Source organism: Lontra canadensis, unplaced genomic scaffold, assembly GCF_010015895.1.
Source record: "Lontra canadensis isolate GAN:19392208 unplaced genomic scaffold, GSC_riverotter_1.0 scaffold1, whole genome shotgun sequence".
Classification (NCBI taxonomy): Eukaryota; Metazoa; Chordata; class Mammalia; order Carnivora; family Mustelidae; genus Lontra; species Lontra canadensis.
Genome location: NW_022630995.1, coordinates 85777640 through 85799086, shown reverse-complemented (window position 1 = coordinate 85799086; position 21447 = coordinate 85777640). Strand labels below are relative to the sequence as shown.

The 21447-nt window shown below is 38.1% G+C and overlaps 2 protein-coding genes across 5 annotated transcripts in view; one reads left to right on the top strand and one right to left on the bottom strand.

Annotated features, from left to right (window-relative positions):
* NUDT6 (nudix hydrolase 6) overlaps positions 1–553 on the bottom strand; it is a 43502-nt gene extending 42949 nt beyond the window's left edge. Inside the window, exon 1 of the mRNA XM_032858228.1 lies at positions 316–553. Coding sequence (XP_032714119.1) covers positions 316–553 — 238 coding nt within the window. The remainder of the gene's footprint in view (positions 1–315) is intronic.
* Positions 554–849: 296 nt separating this feature from the next.
* SPATA5 (spermatogenesis associated 5) overlaps positions 850–21447 on the top strand; it is a 325613-nt gene continuing 305015 nt past the window's right edge. For 2 of the 4 annotated variants that reach the window (XM_032858133.1, XM_032858150.1), the window contains exons 1-9: positions 851–1146; positions 6194–6315; positions 7566–7723; positions 12075–12133; positions 12727–13371; positions 14333–14462; positions 14734–14790; positions 17906–18029; positions 20383–20638. In XM_032858133.1, coding sequence (XP_032714024.1) covers positions 978–1146; positions 6194–6315; positions 7566–7723; positions 12075–12133; positions 12727–13371; positions 14333–14462; positions 14734–14790; positions 17906–18029; positions 20383–20638 — 1720 coding nt within the window. In that variant the 5' untranslated portion in view covers positions 851–977. Of the gene's footprint in view, positions 1147–6193; positions 6316–7565; positions 7724–12074; positions 12134–12726; positions 13372–14332; positions 14463–14733; positions 14791–17905; positions 18030–20382; positions 20639–21447 lie in introns of all 4 variants that reach the window. The other 2 variants (XM_032858141.1, XM_032858124.1) reach the window with 2 other exon arrangements.

Sequence of the window (21447 nt, the reverse complement as noted above, 5' to 3'; positions counted from 1 at the left end):
GTTACTAACCGGTTTTATGGAAGGGTAAATGGTAGTTTACAGAACTTGCCGAAGGTCACACACTAGGAAGTTGGTCAGAAACTAGGGCTGCCGATCAGCAAGTCTGGGATAGCTACAATTTCAACCAAGTGCCTCAGAAACCTCCCACAAAGGGAACAAGAAGGAAACAGGGGAAGTTGGTACGGGTCATGCCTGCCCTCTCTCCCTCGGACTCGGTACTTGATTGACGGAGACCGTGTTAGGTGGTTGGGGGCCCCGGTTACTTTATTAGAAAGGTTCCGGAGCCAGGGAACCCCACCGCCCAGGCACACTTGCCCTGCAAGCGCCTCTGGAATGAGGCGGCGTCCAGGCGGTCCAAGGCGCCGAGCCGTGCCAGGCGCACCGAGACGCCCCCGAATCTGTCCAGCTCTCCCCGCAGTTCTTCCGCTCCGGCGGGGGTGTCCCACCTGCAACCCAGACCGTCCGAAGCCCCGCGGTGCCCAGCCAACAGCCTTGTGCTGCAGATCCGCAGGAGCACTGCGCGCCGAAAACTCCCGCTAGTTAGAGGCGGCATTTACAAGTTGGCGTCCTATACCGCTAGCTCGACCCTTAAATCAAGTTTCCTTTGAGTTCCGAGAGCGGAGGTTGCTCCCGTAAATATTAGAAGAGTGCCAGCCGAAAGTTGTGCTAACGTTACAACTTTTTTTTTTTTTTTCCGGCGCTATACCGAAGTAACCGCGAAGTCCTGTCCACTAGCTCCTCTCAGAAATTTGTCCGGTTTCAGGAAAGCCAGAGAGAAACTTTTCGGCCACTTTCTTTTTCTAGTTTAAGTCAACAGACGTTTGTTCAGGGATAGAAAAGGCGGGAAGAAGTACTGCGCTCCACTTGGGGGATTACGGTGGAGGGCGGAGTCTCCTTGACTTCTGCCCCGGAAGTTTTTCTTTCAGAGACACGAGCACGTTGAGCCGGCTTTGCGGCAGCCTTTCCTAGGCTGCCTTATGATCATGTCTTCCAAGAAGAACAGAAAACGGCTGAATCAAAGCGCAGACAGTGCTTCAACCTCGCCCTCTTCTGCTTCCTCTCTTTTGGGGCCCTCGGCGTCTTCTGCTGGGCCAGGAGCGGCGGCAACGGCCGGGATTCTGGTTGTGATCAACTTCTTAGAAAAGGGTAAAGCGTTCTGGGTGGGAGGCCTGAGACGGAGGGGCGGCAACTTAAGACGTAGACCTTTAGGTGATGCCGCCTTTAAGGTGCTAAGGCTTTTGAAAATTGGGCGACACAGAGGTGTGACAGTGGCACGCAAGTTTGTACACCCGAAGTCGTGCCTGCCTTGGAGAAGTTAGGAAGAAACGGCTTATCCGTGGATAAGTCCCGCCATCACTTTTGTAAATTGTTTTGAATTTGTAAATTGAACTTGAAACAACTTTTCCTCGTTTAAGATTTACGGCACATTTAACTGTAAAATTACTTAAAGCTACGAGCATAGGATATATATACTAGAAAACTAAACAGTTCAGTAAAGATGTGGATACATCTTTACTAAGAGAGATTAATGTGTCTCCAAGAATGAAAGACTTCAGGATGTGTTCTTTTACACAGATTCTAGTATTTAATAACAGCTACCGATTACATAGTATTGTTGTCAGTAGTTTGGGTATGTCACATACATATCTCATTTAACCTTCATAGAAGCCCTGGAAGATGGATGCTGCATTATTATGCCTATTTGAGAGAGGAAGAATAGTTAATGTGATTGGCTCCAGGTTCCACAGGTGCCAACTGGCAGGCAGAATTTGACTTTAAAGACTTTATCCTAGTTCAGAGCTCCCTTGAGTTAGGAAAATGGATTTATCTGAAAATTTAGTTGTTAAAGCTTCTGTGTGTGGAAACGGTGTCATAGCTTTGAAAAAATGGAACACCAGCTAAACTGGGGGCAAGAATTTCATGTCTAATGCACACCCTAATGACAATCTTAGAATTAGCACAGTGTTTTCAGTCTCATTTAAGGATCAGAGGATAACTTGTTCTGTCCTGTGTATTTAATCTCTTTCAACTGGATCCTTCCGATTGAAATTTAAACCTGCCGATTTCTCTAACATCTTAAATCAAAACAAAAGTTCCACATTTTCTTCTTACCACCACCCTACCTCTTTCCATCCTTTCATTTCCAAATTTCTTCTCTCTTTTCTTTCTTTTTTTTTTTTAGATGCTATTTTTAAGTAATCTCCCAATGTCGGGCTTGAACTCAAAACCCGAGATCAAGAGTCGCAGGCTCTGCTGACCAAGCCAGCCAGGTGTACCTCATTCCCAAGTTGCATAAATGGAGTAGTCTCTCTCCTCATCTCTCACCTACTCCTTAGTCTATTAAAATTTTGACGTTTAAGTTTTGACAGTATCCCATCATTCTATGGAAACTATCCCTGTCCTGGTCACTGATCATCTCCATGTTCATAAATATAAAGGACAGTTTTTCTTTACTTCCCTTACTTGACCTCTCAGGAACTTTTGGCATTGTCTACCATTTCCTTTTTCTTAAAACACTTTAATTTTGGGGAATGCTTGGGTGGCTCAGTCAGTTAAGTGTCTGCCTTTGGCTCACGTTATGATTCCAGGGTCATGGGATCAAGCCCCTCATTGGCCTCCCTGCTCAGTGGGAGGTCTGCTTCTCTCTCTCCTCTGGCCCCTCCACGTGGCTTGTGCTCTCCCTCTCTAATGAAATCTTAAAAAAACAAAACAAAACCCACTTTAAGTTTTGGCTATGTGCCCTTAAACTTTCCTAGTTTTTCTCCATCCTTTCGTTGGTAGGTAGATTTTCAGTTTCCTTTGCAGGCTCATTTTCTGCTTGGCTGCCAAATGTTCCTCAGTTCTTAGTCCTAACACCCTTTTTTCCCTGTATAAATCTTTTTTTTTTTTTTTTTTTTTGGCAGGTTCATCCAATGTCCAGAGTTTTCCGTCTATAATCATTTTTGAATTTATATTTGTACTTTATACTATTTATGAATCTTGGTTTGGGCACCTTCTAGACCAATACTACTTAAACTCTGTAGGTAAAGTTTTGTGTGTGTGTGTGTGTGTGTATTTGTTTGTTTAAAGATTTTATTTATTTATTTGGTAGAAAGAGACACGGAGAGAGGGAACAGAAGCAGGGGTGGAAGAGGGAGAAGCAGGCTTCCTGCCCAGCAGGGGATCCGATGCATGGCTCTATTCCAGGATGCTGGAATCATGACCTGAGCCGAAGGCAGCTGCTTAAGGACTGAGCCATCCAGGCACCCCTAAATATGGTATGTAGGGGTCGGTTAAGCATCTGCCTTCCGCTCAGGTCATGATCCCAGAGTCCTGGGATCCAGCCCCGCATCGGGCTCTCTGCTTAGCGGGGAACCTGGCTTCTCCTCTCCCTTTGCCCCTCCTTCAGCTTGTTCTCTCTCTCTCTCACTGATATGTCATAGCATAGCACTGTTGTAAAATACAGTGAAAAGAAATTACTAGAAAAATAAGTTCAAAAATAGAAATTTTTATTAGATTCAACAGATGTAGGATTACTCTGTCCAGTTGTAATAAAAGCTTCTAAACCCTTATTTGTACTTACCCCATCATGACAGTAACAAATAGTTTGCTGACCACACTTTGTATAGCATTGTGCTGTACATCTCTTCTTGGATTTTTCTTCCTTTTTTTTTTAAACATTTTATTTTATTTATTTTTTTTAAAGCTTTATTTACTTATGAGAGAGAGACAGAGAGAGAGAACGAGCTGCTGCTTGGTGTAGCCTACTGCCCTGGGAGATCTTGATCTTCCTTACATGGCTCCTTGTCTCTTGACATTTTGCTTATACTCGTTCCTTAGATGGACTATGCTGCCTTCTGTTCAGACCTCTCTGTACAAGCTGTTCTCTTTGCCAGGAGTTATTTTCTTTTTCCTTTTTGTTTTGTTAATTCCTACTCTTCCTTTGGATCTGAATTTTTAAACATTACTTCCTTGGAGAAGCATTCTCTGTTTCTTCCAAATTAGATTCCGCTTAATAGGCTCTCTCAGCATTCTCAGTCATTCTTGCATTGTATTTTAGTTTAAAATTACACATTTACTAAGTGATTGTTTAATAACTCTCTCATCCTATTAGATTATAAGCTCTGTGAGGCCTAGGACCATCCACTTCTGTTCACTTTGTATCCCTAGTGCCTAAAATATTACCTGCTGTGAAGTAGGCATGTAATAAATGTTTGCTGGATGAACCAATGAAGAGGTGATGGTTGTATGAAATCACCTTTACTAATCTGGCACATGAAATGCTCAATAAACGTATAGTGAACCAATGGGGAAAGTGGATGTTGAGATGTATTTTTGAAGTACAGTATTGGAGCAAAGAGGACTGCTGAAAGGAGTTGTGTGGAATACAGCTTGAATAGATTTGAATGCTGTGAGAAAATACACGGAGATATGTTAGGAAATAAGGCCAGTGGATGAGAATTTGAATGCGATTTTCATGAGGAAGTGGAGGTATTTAGAGAACTTGTGATTTGTTCAACCCTGGTGCCCAGTGAATGTGCAGGACAGGCTGGAAGGAAGAGAAGAAAACCTAGAATCTTGCCAAAGATTGAATACATCTGTGAGGTACTTATCAAGAGGGAAGGGTAATTCACTGAGGTGTAGGAAGAGAGAAGTGGCAGAAACTGAACCTTATGTGATCACCAAAAGGATGCTTTGGTGTTATTGATGAGTAAACTATGTAAGAGGCCTAATGCTCATAGAAAAGCTGAATTTCTTTTCAGCTTCATATTATGAAATACACTTATTTTATAAAAGCTCAGTACTGTTAATTTTAGCTCCATGAGATGCTTTGTTTTCCTATATTTGTTCAGCTGATGACAGAAGGAAAATACATACCTGGGGTAGTTATTTTGTAGTGGCAAAAAATAATTAAATGAGACATGGTTCTTGGTTTTGCTTTCATTTACTTTGTTCCTTTTCAATTACAAAGTATTTGTGTTTTTATTATTAAGGAACACTAATATTAGAGAACTATGATTATGGTACATGTGTCTAAAAATAAATTTTCTAATACAGCTTGTGACAGGCTAAAATTTCACAAGTGTTTCATGGATTTTGTGCTGGGAAGAAAAACACTGTGTAGTCACCTACTATGTTCATTGATTTCATGGAAATTTATTATGTAACTTCTTTTTTAAATTTTTTAAAAAAGATTTTTATTTATTTGACAGAGAAAGACGAGAGAAGGAAAACAAGCAGGGGGAGTGGGAGAGGGAGAAACAGGCTTCCTGCTGATCAGGGAGCCCATGCGGGCCTCAGTCCCAAGACCCTTGGGATCACAGCCTGAGCCAAAGGCAGATGCTTAAGGGCTGAGCCACCCAGGCGCCCCTGTTATGCAGCTTCTATATTTGATGCACTCCTGGGCATTGGAGATACAAAGATGAATTTGACCCAGTTTGTGCCCCAAAGCAGCATATGGTTTAGGAGAAAGTCAGATTATAAAACAAATGTATATTATGATGATAAATGCTAATATTTGGCAGCATAGCGTGCTGGAAGAATCAGAGGAAGGACCAAATATGGACCTTGAGGAAGTGGAGGGGGCAGGGTGGACATGTTAGCACATGATTTTCAGAGGTGTTGCCAGCTGGGTCCCCTTTGTGGCCAAAAGTTGAAAACAATAATGGTCATTTTAGTCTGTTTGTGCTTGCCTAAGGAATAAGACCTGTGCTATTATCTTACCCACGTATTCTTGGGATTAAAAAAGAAAAATATCTGACTGGTATCAGGTGGATCAGAAGTGAAAATGTAATTTAACCCTCCAGAACTAAATGCCGGTTTCCCAGCTCAAGTCTTTGAATACCAGTAGTTGACTCAACTGGAATCTGTAGTACAAAATGTTACTATGCGAATATGAAAAGACCATTGCAGGTATGTTCAGTTTTTAAAGAAATTAGAGTTTATTTTTCTTAAAGGGTGAAAACTAATACCTATCCCATAAGACATATTTTTTTACTTGGCGCTCATATTGTCAGTCAGTGGACCCTCAAAAAGGTTTGGTTTTAAGTCTTTTTGTTAAAAAGAAAAAAGAATTGGAACTGGTTTCTCTAGGGTATGTTAAGTGCATTCATGTGGTTATGTGGTTAGAAGATTTTTATTTACACCAAAAGAAAGCAGGCTTTAACCTCAGCTATAAAATAGTATGAAAATAGTTTTCTTTCCCTTTTGGTAGATGACAAAGTTCCTAAAACCTTCCAGAATTCCCTCGTTCAGCTTGGACTCAACACTATGAAATCTGCAAATATATGTATAGGTCGGCCAGTGTTGCTTACCAGTTTGGATGGAAAACAAGAGGTAAGACTCTTTTTCATTTCCTTAATTTAGAAAGATCTGAGATTTTTTTTACTATGATTTTCAACAAAGCAGTAATAAATGAAAAACTATATTTTAAAAGATCCTTTCATCAATATAAACTTTTCCTTCCTTTGATATCTGTGACTATCCTGAGAATAGTAGCCCGTAAATGTCATAATGTAGAGAGAGGCCTTTTCTCCTGAGGTAGTGACACACATAGTATATGCTCTATTCCCCCCAGTCTGTTAGTTATATTTTTTTTTCACAGAAATGCTGTTGGGGAGTATGAAAGTCATCTCTTCTGTATACAAATATTTTATTGCCCTTCCTGTTTTCAGCTGTTTGTTCTTGCTACTCTTCATCATACTTGAGGCTGAAAGCCCCGAATCTCGCCTGGTTCTGCCTTGCTGCCAGCCTCTGCCTCTGCCATTTCCTCTGCTGCTTCAGTAGCCAGGGTACTCTCATTCAGCGAGGTCCTCCGAAAATGATTTGAAATCTGTTATGTGCTGGGGCGCCTGGGTGACTCAGTTGGTTAAGCAACTGCTTTCAGCTCAGGTCATGATCCCAGGGTCCTGGGATCGAGTCCCACATTGGGCTCTCTGCTCAGCGGGGAGCCTGCTTCCTCTCTCTACCTGCCACTCCCCCTGCTTGTGCTCTCCTGCTCTTAATCTTAAAAAAAAAAAAAAAAAAAAGCTGTTTTGTGCTGATGGCACACCTTTCATTCTTTTCATTATTCTTGAAAAAAAAAAAAAAAGTCCTTTGCTGTGTCTTGTGGAAGACTATAAATATGTGAGCCCAGCCCACTATTTGGAGCTAGAAGTCTTTGCTTCTGTCCCTTAACTTTTAATTCTGATGAAATCCAGGTTCTCATGAAGTTCTTGTACCAGGTCCTTCACTATTTCCTGGATGTATTTTATGCTTCAGGCCGGATTACCTTACAGTTAGTTTGTCTTTAGTATTTTTTCCTATTTTCTATTTATTACATGTTAATGCCTTTGTCTCTTTTCCTAAATTACCTTTCAGATATTCAAATTATTTTCACTGTGGGATCATTGTTAATCTTCACAAGAAGATATAATTTTTATCTTAAAAGTTTTTTTTTGTAACTTGTCAGGTTGTAACTCCTTGGGGTTAAGGACTGTGTTTTGCAGATCCATATGATTAGCTGGGCTTAGTTTTCTGCTTTATAAATTAATGATAATCTATGAATATTTCTTTTCTCTTATTTTTGTTTTCTGTGTTCTGGGCAGGTCTATACGGCCTGGCCTGTGGCAGGATTTCCTGGAGGCAAGGTTGGCCTGAGTGAAATGGCACAAAAGAATGTGGGCGTGAGGGTTGGTGATGCCATCCAAGTCCAGCCTCTGTTGGGTGCTGTGCTACAGGCTGAGGAAATGGACCTGGCACTCAGGTTTGTCTCTTTTCTTTGGTGACATTTTGGATCAGTGCTGCCTAGTAGAAATAGAACAAGAATCACAAATGTGAACCAAATATGAAATTTTGCATTTTCTGGTAGTCACATTTAAGAAGGAAAATGAAATTGGTGAAATAGTTAACATTTAATTTAATCATTATTTAAGTATTATTTAATATTTAACTAGTTATCATAAAATTTTAACTTATAGTAACTATAAAAAACTATTAATAAGATACTTTTCAAACTAAGTCTTGAAAATCCAGTGTGTGTGTTATACTTGTAGCACATCTCAATTTGGACCAGCCACATTTAAGTGCTTGATAGCCTCACGGTGAGTGGCTGGTGGTCTGCTGTATTAGCACAAACTAGATGAGTCCACCTAACGTATGGACTAGAGACTCTCTGGTATCCTGTGGTTAGAGTATGCCCTGATATTTTAGGCGAGAGGAGTTAATATTAATGAATATTTAACAACGGTGTTCATCTTGTTTAACAGTGTAATCAGGGCTGTTGTGAGGGAGGGAGTAGAGTACTGTGAATAGGCAAGAAACAAGTTTTAATCAAGACTGTTCCAGGGATGCTGGGTGGCTCAGTCAGTTAAGCCTGCAGCTCTTGGTTTCAGCTCAGGTTGTGATCTCATGGGTCATGAGATTGAGCCCCCCACCCTCCCACGGGCTCTGCCGCTCAGTGAGGAGTCCACTTGAAGAGTCTCTCCCACAACTCGTGCGTGTGCTCATGCGCTCTCTCTGTCAAATAAATAACTCTTTAAAAACACCAAATATCTTCAAGCAAAGTACCTGATTATATATTTTAACTCTGTGATTATTCAATCCAGTAAAATAGTTATTTCTATCAGTTTTTGAAATGTCCTTTAACAAAGGCTAATTGAATCACTTTATCAATATAGTTAACCTTTATCACTCATCCTCTTGGATACTCTATATCTAATAGGATTGTAACTCAGTTTGCATATGCAAGTCTTAACAAAATTTGTTTATAAAAAGAATCTTTTGATACTTTAATACTACCTTACTAACAGTTTTGGGGATGTGTTTACTTTATATGCAAGAATCACGAAACATTTAACAATCATTAACTTTATTTTTTTAAAAAATCTATTTATTGGGGCGCCTGGGTGGCTCGGTGGGTTGAGCCTCTGCCTTCGGCTCAGGTCATGATCTCGGGGTCCTGGGATCGAGCCCTTTGTCGGGCTCTCTGCTGACGGGGAGCTGCTTCCCCCCCTCTCTCTGCCTGCCTCTGCCTACTTGTGATCTCTCTCTGTCAAATAAATAAATAAAATATTTTTTAAAAAATTCTCTTTATTTATTTGAGAGAAAGAGCGGGCGCACAAGCCGGGGGGCGGGGGTGTGGGGCAGAGTAGGATGGAGAAACAGACTCCACACTGAGCAGGGAGCCTCACTTGGGGCTCAGTTCTAGGACGCTGGGATCATGACCTCAGCTGAAGGCAGACACTTAACTGACTGAGCCACTCAGGTGCCCCTCATTAGCTTGATTTTATTGTTTTCTTTTGCTACTTTTGTAGATTCCAAGCTTAAGCTTCAGCATATATACATATATATATATATATATATATGTATGTGTATACATGTATACGTGTGTATGTGTGTGTGTGTATTTATAAGCCAGGAAACTTTTTTCAGAGGAATTAATAATACTTTAACAATAAAATTAAAGAGGAGAAGAGAACTCAGCATGTGTTGTGCACCAGCTGTGTACGAGCACACACATGCACACACACTTTTCCCTCTTTTCTCATTTAATCCTCCTTCAAAATGCCCGTATTGCCCCTTTCTTAAAGATGAGGAAATGGTCTCCATTATTATATGGGTTAGGTAGTAGTTCTACTCAGATGAAATAATGTTAATCTTTAGACTGTTTTGAGGCAGTGCTGCAGGTTGCAGTCATCAGTTCACTGGATTTTTTTGATGATTTTTTTGTGACCTCTTGAGGGCGCAGCAGTCTTAGGTGATAATGATTGTCTGCTGTAGAGAAACTGTATGTTTTAAAAGGAAGCTTTTTTTTTTTTTTTTTTTTTAAAGACTTTATTTATCAGAGAGAGAGGGAGATAGAGAGCATGAGTAGGGGGAAGGGCAGAAGGAGAGGGAGAAGCAGGCTCCCCACTGAACAGGGAGTCTGATGTTGGGTTTAATCCCAGGACCCTGGGATTATGACCCAAGCCGAAAGCAGGTGGAAGCTTGGTTTTTAAAATTTTACTGAAAAAAACCCTTGTGTTTTAAGCTCAGCAGCAGAGTTTAGATAAGAAACTTAATTTCCAATAAGAAAAATCAGTTGTTTTATTCTGCTGATTAAATCCTTCAATTGCTTCTGAAAGATTTATTAGTGAGGTTAGAGCTCCTTCTAGTGGAAGTGATTTTATCTGCACCCATTCTTTTTTTAAAAGCAAAACTTATTTTTTACTTTTCTTATTCACATTTGCAAGTATCTTCTGTTCAGAGTTTAATAAATAGGAATGGTTTAAGTAACTATAACTGGTTTCAGAGTTCTATAAACAGAAGTGAATTTAAGCATTTAAGGAGCTACAGTTTCCTACATAGTCTGTATATATATTTGATTTGAAATTTCCTTCTGTTTTTCTCTCTCTCCTTTATATGAATATACAGTCAGTTTTCATTATTAGCAGTATGTTCTATAAAATTGCTATGAACACTACATTAGCAAATACTGAACCGTTGCTCCTAGGGGTATGTATGTTTACATATACATGGAATATATGTTTATGTTTAATATTACATGTTTGTATTTAAATGCATATTTAATGTATATTATGAATCATATTAATAACAATATATTTGGTGCATATTTAATATACAAAAATATGTATATCTTATATACATTATAATCTTAAAACAACTCGTTCTGATAGATTTTATCTTTTTTATTTTATAAAAGAGAAGCACTAGTTTAGAAGTGTTATGTGACTTGCCTGAGGCCACCTCACTAACAGATGTCAAAGTTGAGATTCAAATCGGCTGGTACAGGAGCTGGGACTTTTTGCTGTACACCGCACTGCCTCCTGCTATCTCGACTCTCCATCCTCTTGTTATCTCTGAAAGAATTGAAATAAGAGTACTTTCTCGGTTTCAGCTAGGAAAGTGCTTAGCGACTTGAATTTTTTTTGCCTGTTCTGTGCATGTCTATGAATGACTAGGAAAGCTCTGCTGGTATTGATTTTAGGGTTACAAATAAATTTTAGCAAGTAGGTGAATCTGGAAATAATGAAGTTGACTATATTGGTTTTGTTTTTGCTAATACAGTATTTGGAGAACAAGGCTTAGATTTGGACTAGATGGGTCTGCTAATATACCTCTTTCTGAGCTAAACTATTACTTCTCCACTGATCCCTGGCAGAGCTCACAACTGTAGGCCTCCTGTGCTAATGTGGGCTACTTGAATGTGGGGAAGAAGGAAAAATGCTCATATTTTGAGAACTCTCCAAGAACATGTTTCTTTACAAGTGTAATGATTTTTAGATATACCTATTTGTACTCAAGCAGCCTTCTAGGAAGACAATCATTAGTAGGAGAAGGGGTTCTCATATTTCCCTTTCTGGAGAAAGGTATGTCCTTTCTCTAGAAGTAAATTCCGTTATACCATTACTCTCCTTTTTTCTTATCTCTACCTTTTCAGGTAATATCCTATAAAGGACTTAATTTTCCTTAAAGTTGATTTATAAATTATAGAAAGGAAATGAAGTAAGCTATTAATAAAAGCCTTTCTCCAAGCTAGGCAGTTTCAGAAAGGGAGTGGTTAATTTAGGCCAGTGTTTTTCAAATGTTTTTTGGCTATGACACACAATAAAAAATACACTTTGTTGTGATTCAGTGTATGCATACATCCACAGATACAGGGCACATATGCACTCACGTGTGTAGCTGTATACATGAGTATATAGATGTGTGTGTGTAAGATGTGTGTGTGTAAGATGTGTATGTATAAGAAAGTAATGCTTTTCTAAGCGCTATTTTCCCTTTTTATGTGTGGTGTACTTTGACATTTTGTATTCTATTAAAAAAAATGCTGGATGGGATTGAATGAAATGATTTCATGATCCACTAATGGATAGTTCTCTAAATTTTAAAGAACATTGATTTAAGTCATTAGGATACCAAATTGCAAGTGATATTTTCATGGCTATTAGAAGTATCTGAGAAGCATAAATTATTCCCAAATTGTATAAACCATTTCCAGTTTGTAAATTATTCTTTTGACTAGGTCTATAGTACAGCTGTGTACACGTAATTTTATATTACATTTAGTCTCTGGTATACTTAATTCTGATTTTTATTTCCTCCACCTTTTATAGTGACAAAAATGTGGACATTAATGAAGAACAACTGGCTGGTTGTCTTCTGAGAAAGCTAGGTAAATAGTTTTTTAAATTGTAAAAAAGCAAGGTAGCAGTAAATAAAGTAATGTGTTTTTGAGGTCTTGTATAAATCATACTTTTATTCAACATAATGTGGAGTGTTCTTCTTAATTAATTAATGCCCTTTTGGGACAGGAATTTTTTCTCCCCAATTAATTGATTGGCACTTAAGCATTGAAGAGAATATTTGACTTATCTATGGATAAAATCAGTGGGAGAACTGATACTTTTAACCCTTGAGCTCTTCCTCTTTCCAGTGAGAAATGTTATCTTGGAGTATTAGTTAGGTGTGCCATTTTAGGTTCGTTTATTATTGGATGTGGAATGCCAGTCTATTTGTTGATATAGTTGATAGAATCCTAGATATATTGAGTGTGGAGAATTTTAAAGAATTATCTTGTCCTTCTGTCTCCAGATAGTGTTCTATCAAATGGGAATTGTCTCCTTTTTATGGCAATTATTTTATTAATACTCTTTGATTTAGTCTTTTCAGTCAGATAGTTTTGTTAACAGATGGAATAAGTTGCGTTTAAACATGAAATGGGTGAAAAGTTAAGCTAACACATATATTTAAAAAATTATTTTCTAGATGGCAAGATTGTTTTACCAGGCAACTTTCTGTATTGTACATTCTACGGACGACCATGCAGACTGCAAGTGTTGCGAGTGAAAGGGACAGATGGCATGATATTGAGAAGGCCTCAGAATGACTCTGACACTGATGCCCAGGGAATGGCCTATGAACAGTCCAACATAGAAACCAGTACCCTGGATGTATCCCTACAGCTAAGCCAGTTAGATCTGGAAGAGCCTCGAGACCCAACATCAAGCAGTACTCCCTGCAAACCAGTAGATGACAAAACGTTAGATAAAACTAGTGACATTTTGTCAGATGTTACACAGAGTCCTGGGAGCAGCAGTGGACTTGGACTAGGGGAAGTCACAGGACTTAAGTGTAGTTTTAATTCAGCCAGAGGAGAAAATGAGCAACTTGTCAATGAAGAGAGATTGCTAAAGTCAGCATGTGTGGGAACAAAGTGCAACACTGATATTTTTTATTTTATATCTTCAACAACAAGAGTCAATTTTGCAAAGATTCGTACAAATTCAAAAGTGCAAGAGGACCACTTCAAAGTAACTTATGGCATGATAGGAGGCTTAAGTAGTCAGCTGAAAGCGATTAGAGAGATGATCGAATTGCCTCTCAAACAGCCTGAACTTTTCAAGAGTTATGGTATGATTTCTTCAGTGTATTGCACCAGAAGTATTAAATTCAAACAAAAAGCAGTTGGCACATTCCACTTATGTAATAATTGCTCACCCTCTTTTCTTGGTTTTCTTTCCTGAATGGTAGGTATGGTAGGAGGTGTGAGTTGCTTTGGGAGTTGCCAGTTAAGTGAGCCTTTTTCCATGCTTAATCTCTTTAGGTTGTAATGTGAGTTAGTTGCTGCCTTGTCTCTTCTAATTGCATACTTCCACAGTTGTTTGTATTGGATCTAGAATTAGTATCTTGTCATTCTAGATCAGCTGTAATGACCAAAGAAGTAAACCAAACATTCAAATATGTTAGATAAAACTTCTCTGTTAGGAAATATAACTCTGCGGATTTCTTTGCACTGAAGCAAGTGGTTAAGGGAGTGATTGGCTTGAAGGAAACTCAGGGCTTCCTCTGTGTGGTAACTGCCCAGATGCTCTGCATGTATTTGATGCCTACAGTTTGGTGCTTCTTTCTCTGCCTTTTCATTTTTCATGAATCCTTAGATATAAAAATATATGAACCCTTTGACTGACATTTTGCTATTAATGCTTATATAATCTAAGATGACTAGTTGGGTGAAAATTAGGATTGATGGCTTGCTTTGGGTTGCCTTGTTCTTGTCTGAGCTTTGTGTTCTGATCATTGAGCTGTGCTGTGTGGGATGGGGTAGCAATTATGTGGCTGTCCAGCCAGTTTTTCACTAGTGTTCCCAGCCTGGTTGGTTCTAGAGAGAGGGAGAGAGAGAGGAAGTCATTTCTTGAGATCAGTGTTTGGCTAGTTAGTACATTTTTGGGGGAGGGGGACAGGGGCAGGGGGTCTCTTACTTTAGTTTTGTGATACAAGGTAAATTTATATTTTATAACTCATATTTGCAGTCATATGATAACACAGGAAACCTAATAATGCTGAATCCATTGTTCTCTTCTTTTTCTTCTAGGAATTCCCCCTCCTAGAGGAGTGTTACTCTATGGCCCGCCAGGTACTGGAAAGACAATGATTGCCAGGGCAATTGCTAATGAAGTCGGAGCCTATGTTTCTGTAATTAATGGTCCTGAAATTATAAGCAAGTAGGTGCATAATTTAATGGAATAAACAGTGTTATTAAATACTTCTTAAAGGTGATTTTAAAAAATGACTGCATAGCATTCTGTCTGGATATTTCATATGTGAAAATAATTTAAATTTGCTTTTGGTTGTGTATACAAATTAAGCTTGGAAAATAATTTTTGAAAGTAAGTTTAAGTACTCTGGAAGTATTTGAAAAGTTAGATGAGCTTTTATAGACAAAGCTTTAAAAACATTAAGTGTTGATTCTTAAATGCATTTTATTTGTTACAGGTTCTATGGGGAGACAGAAGCAAGGTTACGTCAGATATTTGCTGAAGCCACTCTACGGTATTTACGTGTAGATTTGTAATTAGTAATCTAATTAGTAACTAATTTGTAATTAGTAGTCAAGGCTATGTTTAAGTAGAGTTACTAACACGTTATATGAAACATGAAAGGACACTACAAAAATAATAATGATAGCTTTAGAAATGACTATAAATCTAATGAAGTTGTATTTCATCTATTTTTATCTAATATTGTTTTGTAAGTTTGATCAATGAGTTATTGAATTACCTGAAGTAGGAGAATTAAGACACTGTTGTATGGTAAATCATATGATTTTACTTCAGATATGCATTTCTGATGTTCTTTCTTTAGAGTGCCTATGGTACTTTAGGATATTCAGTTTATCTAGTTACTTTAGTAGATTGTATTATAGTATCCCTTTATGCTTTTTTCTTAAATTATAGTTTGCTTCGAAGGGACAAATGTTTTGCTCTTTAAAAACAATTTTTATTGATTATTCCTCAGTTTAGGCTACCATATTACATTGCAGTGAGTATAAGAATGTGGCCTATAACTTGGTCTAATTATTATTCATAATAAGGCTATGTCTTTGCCATTGTTTTGGCATTTAACTAGCATAATTCTGCTCTCATCAAAAGAACTATTTTTTTTAAGATTTTATTTATTTATTTGCGATAGAGCAAGAGCAAGTGAGAGAGAGAGAGCAAGAGAACACAAGTGTAGGGGGAGGAAAAGGGGCAGAGGGAGAAGCAGGCTCTCCACTGAGCAGAGAGCCTGACACAAGGCTCAATCCCAGAAGGGATCATTATCTGAGCTGAAGACAGACTCTCAACTGACCAAACCACCCAGGCGCCCCCAAAGAACTTTGATTTTTAAAGTTGTTTTTTCCCAGAGATCGTATATGAAATAAGGTAGTCCCTTATAAGGTTTGTAGTCCCAATACTGAAAAATTGAGACCCAGTGGTATACTGTATTGTGTAGTGTGTTTTCATTGTTGTTTTGTTCCTGGCAGTTGAATCTCTCTTTTGTGAGAGAATGCACATCTTTTTTTTAAAGGATTTTTATTTATTTATTTTGAGAGAGGGAGAGAGAGTGAGAGAGAGCATGAGAGGGGAGGTCAGAGGGAGAAGCAGACACCCCATGGGGCTGGGAGCCCAATGTGGGACTTGATCCCAGGACTCTGGGACTGTGACCTGAGCCGAAGGCAGTTGCTTAACCAACTGAGCCACCCAGGCACCCCAGAATGCACATATTTTATGGGAGAACTGATTACTTTGAAAGTTCTTTTTTTAATAGACCAAAAAAAAAAAAAGGAGAGAGAGCACATTTGGAATTTCTGTACCTTGGACTTTACATCTGCTCCAGGGAACATTTCTGGCCTCAGATTCTGAATTGATGCAGTCATAACAATTTACTGGGCATTAGAGGTCAAGCTCTGTTTGGGCATAGACTTATCTCATGAGCAGTAGACTATTTTTAGTACTCTGCTTTTTATTGTTCAGATGTGCTAGAATGTGATGAATTAATAATTTGGGCGAGAATTAATGTAAGGTTTTTCAGTTTAACATCCTGTTGCCTTTGTCTTTAATATTATTAACTGAGTCCTGATTTTGATACATTGGATTTCTTTTTTTTTAAATTAAGTTTTTATTTTAATTCCAGTATTATTTACAGTGTTGTATTAGTTGCAGGTGTACAACAGTGATTCAACAATTCTGTGTGTCACCCTGTGCTCCTCATGACAATTGCCCTCCTTAATCCCTATTAAGGGATTAATAGGGATTAATAGTCATCTATTTCATCCTTCCCTCTGGTAACCATCAGTTTGTTCTCTATAGTTAAGAGTCTGACTTTTGGTTTCTCTCTCTCTCTCTCTTTTTTTCCCCTTTGCTCATTTGTTTTATTTCTTAAATCCAACAGATAATCGTATGGTTTTTGTCTGTTACTTATTTCACTTAGGGTTATACTTTCTAGCTCCATCCATGTTACTGCAAATGGCAAGCTTTCATTCTTTTTGTGGTTGAATAATACTCCATTGTGTATATATACCGTATCTTCTTTATTTAGTTATCAGTTGGTGGACACTTGGGCTGCTTTCCTAATTTGGCTGTTGTAAATAATGCTGCTATAAACACAGGGGGGCACATATCCCTTTGAATTATTGTTTTTGTGTTTTTTGGGTACATACCCAGTAGTGTGATTGCTGGGTTGTAGGGTAGTTCTATTTTTAACTTTCTGAGGAACTTTCTTAGTAGCTGCACCAGTTTGCATTCTGACCAACAGTGCATGAGGGTTGCTCTTCCTCCACATCCTCAACTACACTTGTTTTATGTGTTTTTGATTTTAGCCATTCTGACAGCTGTGAGATGATAGCTCATTGTAGTTTTGATTTGCATTTTCCTGTTAAGTGATGTTGGGCTTCTTTGCATGTTGCTTGTTAGTCATCTGTATATCTTCTTTGGAGAAATGTCTGTTCATGTTTCTGTCCATTCAGTTGGATTGTTTGCTTTTTGGGTGTTGAGGTGTTATCAGTTCTTTATACATTTTGGGTAGTAACTCTTACTGGATATGTCATTTGTAAGTATTTTCTTCCATTAATTTTGGTGTTTGTTTCCTTTGCTCTGCAGGAGCTTTTTATTTGATGTAGTCCCAATAGTTTATTTTTGCTTTTATTTCCCTTGCTTCAGGAAACATATCTAGAAAAATGTTTCTGTGGCTGATATCAGAGAAATTATTCCCTGTGCTCTCTTCTAGGATTTTTATAGTTTCAGGTCTCACGTTTAGTTTTTTAAACCATTTTAGATTTTTTTTTTAAAGATTTCATTTATTTATTTGACAGAGAGATAGAGAGTGTACAAGTAGGCAGAGCAGCAGGGAGAGGGAGAGGGAGAAGCAGGCTCTCCACTGAGCAGAGAGCCCGATGTGGGGCTTGATCCCAGGATCCTGGGATCAGACCTGAGCCGAAGGCAGCCGCTTAACTGACTGAGCCACCCAGGCACCCCTAGATTTATTTTTGTATATGATTAAGTTTCATTCTTTTGCATGTGCATTTCAATTAAAAAATTAAACGTATTCAGTTTCAACTGAAATGCAATAAATCAAATTTAAAAATCAGGTGTATTTTAAAGAATTTATTTTACTTGTTTGTTTTTAGGCACCCATCAATTATTTTTATTGATGAGCTGGATGCACTTTGTCCTAAAAGAGAAGGGGTTCAGAATGAAGTGGAAAAGAGAGTGGTAGCATCGCTGTTAACATTGATGGATGGTATTGGTTCAGTAAGTATAGCACCAGTATCGACTCTGTGTAAGAAAAGGTTGGCTTCTAATAATATATGTATGTAGTAGCAAAAGCTATTAAATATGTCTGAGTTTTGGGGTATTCTAGGGTAGGGAATAATATTAACCATAAAAACTAAAGGAAAGACCCATAAAATAATCTTCTTCAGCAGATATCTTAGTAGCTTCTAGGAGGATATATTGCCATGTTTTTCTAACATATAAAATAATAATATGCAATGATGGATTTTTTTTTTTTTTGGTAGTAATCGTATTAACTTAAAAACCTGAAACAAAAACCATTAAGGATCAGATCAATAAGAAATTTCTTAAGTTTTATATACACACGTAAAAATGTATTCTTTTAAGGCTTTAAGTTGGACAAGTGAAAGAAATGAGTGAGAATAATGGAAAATATGTTTGTACAATGTTTAAAAAGAATCTACCCATGTTACCAGATTCTCTGATAAGGATACACTCGCATGTTAATAAAAACTATGTGCTGATTATGAAAGGAAGATCCATAGGAGTATGACAGGAATGCAGAAACATTCTCTCAGACCCCTGACAGCCATTTACCAGAATACATTTCTTATTCTGGATTGTAAATAACTCATTTTTTGGAGTCAGGTTAGAACCAAAAGAAATTTTAGAACTCATGTAGTCCCAAACCCTCTTTTTGCACATTAAACAACTGGACAGTTGAAACTTTCTGATTTTTACTACCTATTGGTAGAAACTAAGCATGTGAAAATAATGTGAAGGTTGGGTTTTAAGTCTCCATTATTAACGTGTGTTACAGTTTTTAAAAATTATTTATTTTAGAGAGCACGCACAAGTGCTCGTGAGCACATGTGCGCAGGCAGGGGGAGGGGCAGGGTGAGAGGGAGAGAGAACAATGTTAAGTAGACTCCCCACGGAGCATGGAGCCCAGCGTAGGGCTCAGATCCACAAAGCATGAGATCATGACCTGAGCCGCAGTCAAGAGTTGGACACTCAACTGACTGAGCCACCCAGATGCCCCAACATGTGTTACAATTGTAAGTGTAAAAGAAGAGTTGATACCTGAGGGAGGCTCGATGACCACCTGGTTCTCAGTCTTGGTGCAATAATTTGGTGTGATTATGTCCCAGGTTTGGTTCTCAGCTCTTAAAAATTGGAGACTTAGGTGATGCTAGTATGTTGGGGGTGGCAGGGCTCTGAGGACTGCACCTCCGTAACAACACTAACAAGAGACATACATAAATTGGGATGCCAGTTTGTCCATTCACAATAAGATGTAGAATCATTAAGCGAATCAGGTATCTTTGTTTATGGATGACTCTTTCCACCTTGAAGGCAAATATGTATAGAGAGCTGTATTATAATTAGAAGAGTTCTGGTAAGTATGAGATCAGATGGAAGGCTTTATTTTGGAGGCTATTAATTGCTGCCTCTTTCTCTGCTGCTGGGATAGGTCTGCGGTGTACTGGTGGTTTTGCCTGTGGGCAGGACTGGAAGCATGTGACATGGATGTTAGTATGAAAATGCTTAAGGGCCATTGATTCTAAATTCATAACTTACAGATTTTTTGTAATCCATGCATTTTCTGTTAGCACAGCCAGTATAAGTGAATAGGTTTGAGTTTCCTTACTTTGAATCACGTGTCAGTTAAGTTTGTCACTGTGAAATTATACATGGGTCATCAGGATAAATGTCGGATAACTTTCACAGATGGCTGATCATTATCATAGTTCTTTATAACTTGTTCCAAATGTCATTCCTATGTGAAAAATCCATATGTATTCAAGGATGGCTGATGCTCAGGTGTTGGTTCCATCGTTGTCTATATTTCTAGAAATTTAAACATTTATCAGAATAAAAAAAGTACAGTCCACATGTGAATAATATTTTTTAAACAACTGTGTAATAGAGCCTTGTTCTATTTGAATAATATGCAGGTCATAGTCTTTGCCTTCAAGTAGGGGAAAAGGACAACTTAAAGTAAAACAACTATATGGTAAGATATTATGAAAATGGTGACGTTTAGATACCAAAAACGGGAGAGACATCACTTATAGTTGGAGAGGTATGTAGTGGAAAACTTTCTAGGTGAGGGAGTATTTAGGCTGAACTTAGACAAATGGGGGATGAGTAATTAAAGTGTGAAGTATAAGACTTAACAGCCTGGACACTTAGAATCTTGTTTATATAGCCAGTGCCTATATATATATATATATATATATATATATATACACACGCACACACATACACAAAAACATATACCTTTTAGGTATATATACATGGTAATATACATGTATGTATATATTGCTTTTAGATGAATGTGTAATTTATTCTCATTTTATTTTGTAAGGAAGGAAGTGAAGGACAAGTGTTGGTCCTTGGGGCCACAAATCGCCCTCATGCCTTAGATGCTGCACTTCGAAGACCTGGACGATTTGATAAAGAGATTGAGATTGGAGTTCCTAATGCTGCAGATCGGCTAGATATTCTCCAGAAACTGCTTCAAAGGGTACCCCATTTGCTCACTGAATCTGAACTGTTACAGCTGGCAAATGGTGCTCATGGGTACGTTGGAGCAGACTTGAAAGCCTTGTGTAATGAAGCAGGTGAGAGTGCTTTGCTACTGTGAGTCTATATTGATGGGCTTCATAAATCTGGTTTATTTGCATACTTATTTCTTAATGGAAATAGCTGATATTTTTTCTAATCATAAAATAAGTATTTATTGAAAACTAGATAATTCAGAAAACTATAAAAAAAGAAATAAAAATCACTCATACCTCCTGAAGTTAACCACTATAATAGCACACCTCCTTTCACACATTTCCTAAGTACACACAGACACACACATACACATATATCATCAGATGCATTAATGGCAGTATTGACGATGACTATTTATTGATACTGTGCTATGGAAATTAGGGAGGAGAGCCTACAGGTGGATCAGAATTTTGTTAAAGGAGCAGCTTTGTATTTTTTGAAGTGCTGAAAAAGTACTTAGCAAAATCTAAGAATTCTATGCTGCAGAGTATGTGATGGTGATGTTTAAGTCTGAAAGTGTATAAGGGCTGTGAGTTGACTCTTGGACTTTAAGAACGTCATGGCATAAACTGTCTTTGCTTTGGAAGACCTTAAGATCTTTTAACATTTTTGTAATTTTTCAGAGTAATTTTAACCATGAAAAATGTTGTGCCCATGAAAAATCAGGGCAGTTTTTATAAGCTATTGAAATATTTCATCAGGCAAATAAGTGTTTACTGAAAAAAATATCTGATTGTTGTTTTTGTTTTCATTTGTTTGTTTTTTGGTCCTAAGAGAATGTGTTTATTTTCTGGTAACCTCTAAAGTCTGGGCATATACCTCAAAGCAAACCTGGTTTGCCGGTAATCCTAGGTTCCTTAAATTTATTCCC